Source organism: Schistocerca piceifrons, chromosome 8 (assembly GCF_021461385.2).
Source record: "Schistocerca piceifrons isolate TAMUIC-IGC-003096 chromosome 8, iqSchPice1.1, whole genome shotgun sequence".
NCBI classification, from domain to species: domain Eukaryota; kingdom Metazoa; phylum Arthropoda; class Insecta; order Orthoptera; family Acrididae; genus Schistocerca; species Schistocerca piceifrons.
Window position 1 is genome coordinate 296,664,550 of NC_060145.1, and position 3,739 is coordinate 296,668,288.

At 42.7% G+C, this 3,739-nt stretch overlaps 1 protein-coding gene across 1 annotated transcript; it reads left to right on the forward strand.

The window, feature by feature from the left end:
• The first annotated feature begins 1,535 nt into the window (after nucleotides 1–1,535).
• On the forward strand, nucleotides 1,536–2,546 carry LOC124712285 (craniofacial development protein 2-like). Its single transcript, XM_047242578.1, has one exon. It carries the CDS (start codon nucleotides 1,536–1,538, stop codon nucleotides 2,544–2,546), a length of 1,011 nt encoding a protein of 336 aa, XP_047098534.1.
• The last annotated feature ends 1,193 nt before the right edge of the window (nucleotides 2,547–3,739 follow it).

A 3,739-nucleotide genomic window follows, 5' to 3' on the forward strand; every position in this document is an offset into this window, starting at 1 on the left:
GAACGTGATGTACAGCAGTTGGGTTATTACGGACCATGCGTTAGGTTTCATGCCTTGATGTAAAAAACGATGTAATCCGTTATTGTAAAAAGACGATAACTGAACAATGAATGTGGAATTAATCTGAAGAGGTACTGAACTGTTGTAAAGTTAACAGCGAAGGTTAAAAGCCGGATCCACGGTACTGACGGTGAGGCGACTGCAATTCTTTTTTTTTTTTTTAATCTTATGGGCCTTAACCGCTAAGGTCATCAGTCCCTAAGCTTACATACTACTTAAGCTAAATTATCCTAAGGACAAACATACACACACCCATGCCCGAGGGAGGTCTCGTACCTCCGCCGGGACCAGCCGTGCAATTCTTTGACTCTCTACTTTACTAATTTTCTGTAAGACATTGCAGTACATCCGGACGGGGGGAGGGAAGGTTGGACGTCTCGGTCGGGCACGCAGCACACGGTCTACGCAAGATTCTAGGCCTACGCAATAAGCTGCAAGTTTGTTTAACTGGTCCGCGTTGCACTGAGCGGAGCCTGCCCACTGACTTACTAGCTTCCTACCTTCAGCCGAGTGCGGACCGATTTATAAGAGCCTGTCTTTATTAACTGTCGTGGGATTTGCTGAGGGTAGTTACTAGTAAAATCGAGGAGACAGTATAACTCTCAAGGATACTGCGCCGCCATTTTCTGTGCGACATTTCTCAGAGCGTTGTTGGTTTAACGAAGAAGAAATCGTCTGTCACAGCATCTTCCAGATCGTCAGTTTTATCGTAATGGTTTTGTGAAACGCTAACAGTTATGAATTCCCGTTGCGAATGTTACGTACGATGAGGACTGGATTTCATGATAGCCTGGCCATACCATATGTGATATTTGCAATGGGGGTACATGAAGTTATTATCATTTTTTTTTTAAGTCATCATTCTCCTGGTCGATTTGATGCGCCCCGCCACGAATTCCTTTCCTGTGGTAGCCTTTTCAACTCAGAGTAGCTATTGCAACCTACTTCTTCAGTTATTTGCTGAATGCATTCCACTCTCCCCCCCCATGAACCATGGACCTTGCCGTAGGTGGGGAGGCTTGCGTGCCTCAGCGATACAGATAGCCGTGCCGTAGGTGCAACCACAACGGAGGGGTATCTGTTGAGAGGCCAGACAAACGTGTGGTTCCTGAAGAGGGGCAGCAGCCTTTTCAGTAGCTGCAAGGGCAACAGTCTGGATGATTGACTGATCTGGCCTTGTAACAATAACCAAAACGGCCTTGCTGTGCTGGTACTGCGAACGGCTGAAAGCAAGGGGAAACTACAGCCGTAATTTTTCCCGAGGGCATGCAGCTTTACTGTATGATTACATGATGATGGCGTCCTCTTGGGTAAAATATTCCGGAGGTAAAATAGTCCCCCATTCGGATCTCCGGGCGGGGACTACTCAAGAGGATGTCGTTATCAGGAGAAAGAAAACTGGCGTTCTACGGATCGGAGCGTGGAATGTCAGATCCCTTAATCGGGCAGGTAGGTTAGAAAATTTAAAAAGGGAAATGGATAGGTTGAAGTTAGATATAGTGGGAATTAGTGAAGTTCGGTGGCAGGAGGAACAAGACTTCTGGTCAGGTGACTACAGGGTTATAAACACAAAATCAAATAGGGGTAATGCAGGAGTAGGTTTAATAATGAATAGGAAAATAGGAATGCGGGTAAGCTACTACAAACAGCATAGTGAACGCATTATTGTGGCCAAGATAGATACGAAGCCCACACCTACTACAGTAGTACAAGTTTATATGCCAACTAGCTCTGCAGATGACGAAGAAATTGAAGAAATGTATGATGAAATAAAAGAAATTATTCAGATTGTGAAGGGAGACGAAAATTTAATAGTCATGGGTGACTGGAATTCGAGTGTAGGAAAAGGGAGAGAAGGAAACATAGTAGGTGAATATGGATTGGGGGACAGAAATGAAAGAGGAAGCCGCCTGGTAGAATTTTGCACAGAGCACAACATAATCATAACTAACACTTGGTTTAAGGATCATGAAAGAAGGTTGTATACATGGAAGAACCCTGGAGATACTAAAAGGTATCAGATAGATTATATAATGGTAAGACAGAGATTTAGGAACCAGGTTTTAAATTGTAAGACATTTCCAGGGGCAGATGTGGACTCTGACCACAATCTATTGGTTATGACCTGTAGATTAAAACTGAAGAAACTGCAAAAAGGTGGGAATTTAAGGAGATGGGACCTGGATAAACTAAAAGAACCAGAGGTTGTACAGAGATTCAGGGAGAGCATAAGGGAGCAATTGACAGGAATGGGGGAAATAAATACAGTAGAAGAAGAATGGGTAGCTTTGAGGGATGAAGTAGTGAAGGCAGCAGAGGATCAGGTAGGTAAAAAGACGAGGGCTAGTAGAAATCCTTGGGTAACAGAAGAAATATTGAATTTAATTGATGAAAGGAGAAAATATAAAAATGCAGTAAGTGAAACAGGCAAAAAGGAATACAAACGTCTCAAAAATGAGATCGACAGGAAGTGCAAAATGGCTTAGCAGGGATGGCTAGAGGACAGATGTAAGGATGTAGAGGCCTATCTCACTAGGGGTAAGATAGATACCGCCTACAGGAAAATTAAAGAGACCTTTGGAGATAAGAGAACGACTTGTATGAATATCAAGAGCTCAGATGGAAACCCAGTTCTAAGCAAAGAAGGGAAAGCAGAAAGGTGGAAGGAGTATATAGAGGGTCTATACAAGGGCGAAGTACTTGAGGACAATATTATGGAAATGGAAGAGGATGTAGATGAAGATGAAATGGGAGATATGATACTGCGTGAAGAGTTTGACAGAGCACTGAAAGACCTGAGTCGAAACAAGGCCCCCGGAGTAGACAATATTCCATTGGAACTACTGACGGCCTTGGGAGAGCCAGTTCTGACAAAACTGTACCATCTGGTGAGCAAGGTGTATGAAACAGGTGAAATACCCTCCGACTTCAAGAAGAATATAATAATTCCAATCCCAAAGAAAGCAGGTGTTGACAGATGTGAAAATTACCGAACTATCAGCTTAATAAGTCACAGCTGCAAAATACTAACACGAATTCTTTACAGACGAATGGAAAAACTAGTAGAAGCCAACCTCGGGGAAGATCAGTTTGGATTCCGTAGAAACACTGGAACACGTGAGGCAATACTGACCTTACGACTTATCTTAGAAGAAAGATTAAGGAAAGGCAAATCTACGTTTCTAGCATTTGTAGACTTAGAGAAAGCTTTTGACAATGTTGACTGGAATACTCTCTTTCAAATTCTAAAGGTGGCCGGGGTAAAATACAGGGAGCGAAAGGCTATTTACAATTTGTACAGAAACCAGATGGCAGTTATAAGAGTCGAGGGACATGAAAGGGAAGCAGTGGTTGGGAAGGGAGTAAGACAGGGTTGTAGCCTGTCCCCGATGTTGTTCAATCTGTATATTGAGCAAGCAGTAAAGGAAACAAAAGAAAAATTCGGAGTAGGTATTAAAATTCATGGAGAAGAAATAAAAGCTTTGAGGTTTGCCGATGACATTGTAATTCTGTCAGAGACAGCAAAGGACTTGGAAGAGCAGTTGAAAGGAATGGACAGTGTCTTGAAAGGAGGATATAAGATGAACATCAACAAAAGCAAAACAAGGATAATGGAATGTAGTCTAATTAAGTCGGGTGATGCTGAGGGAATTAGATTAGGAAATGAGGCACTTAAAGT

Coding starts and splice junctions, on each gene's coding strand:
- LOC124712285 (XM_047242578.1), top strand. CDS start 1,536: ATGGATAGGTTGAAGTTAGATATAGTGGGAATTAGTGAAGTTCGGTGG.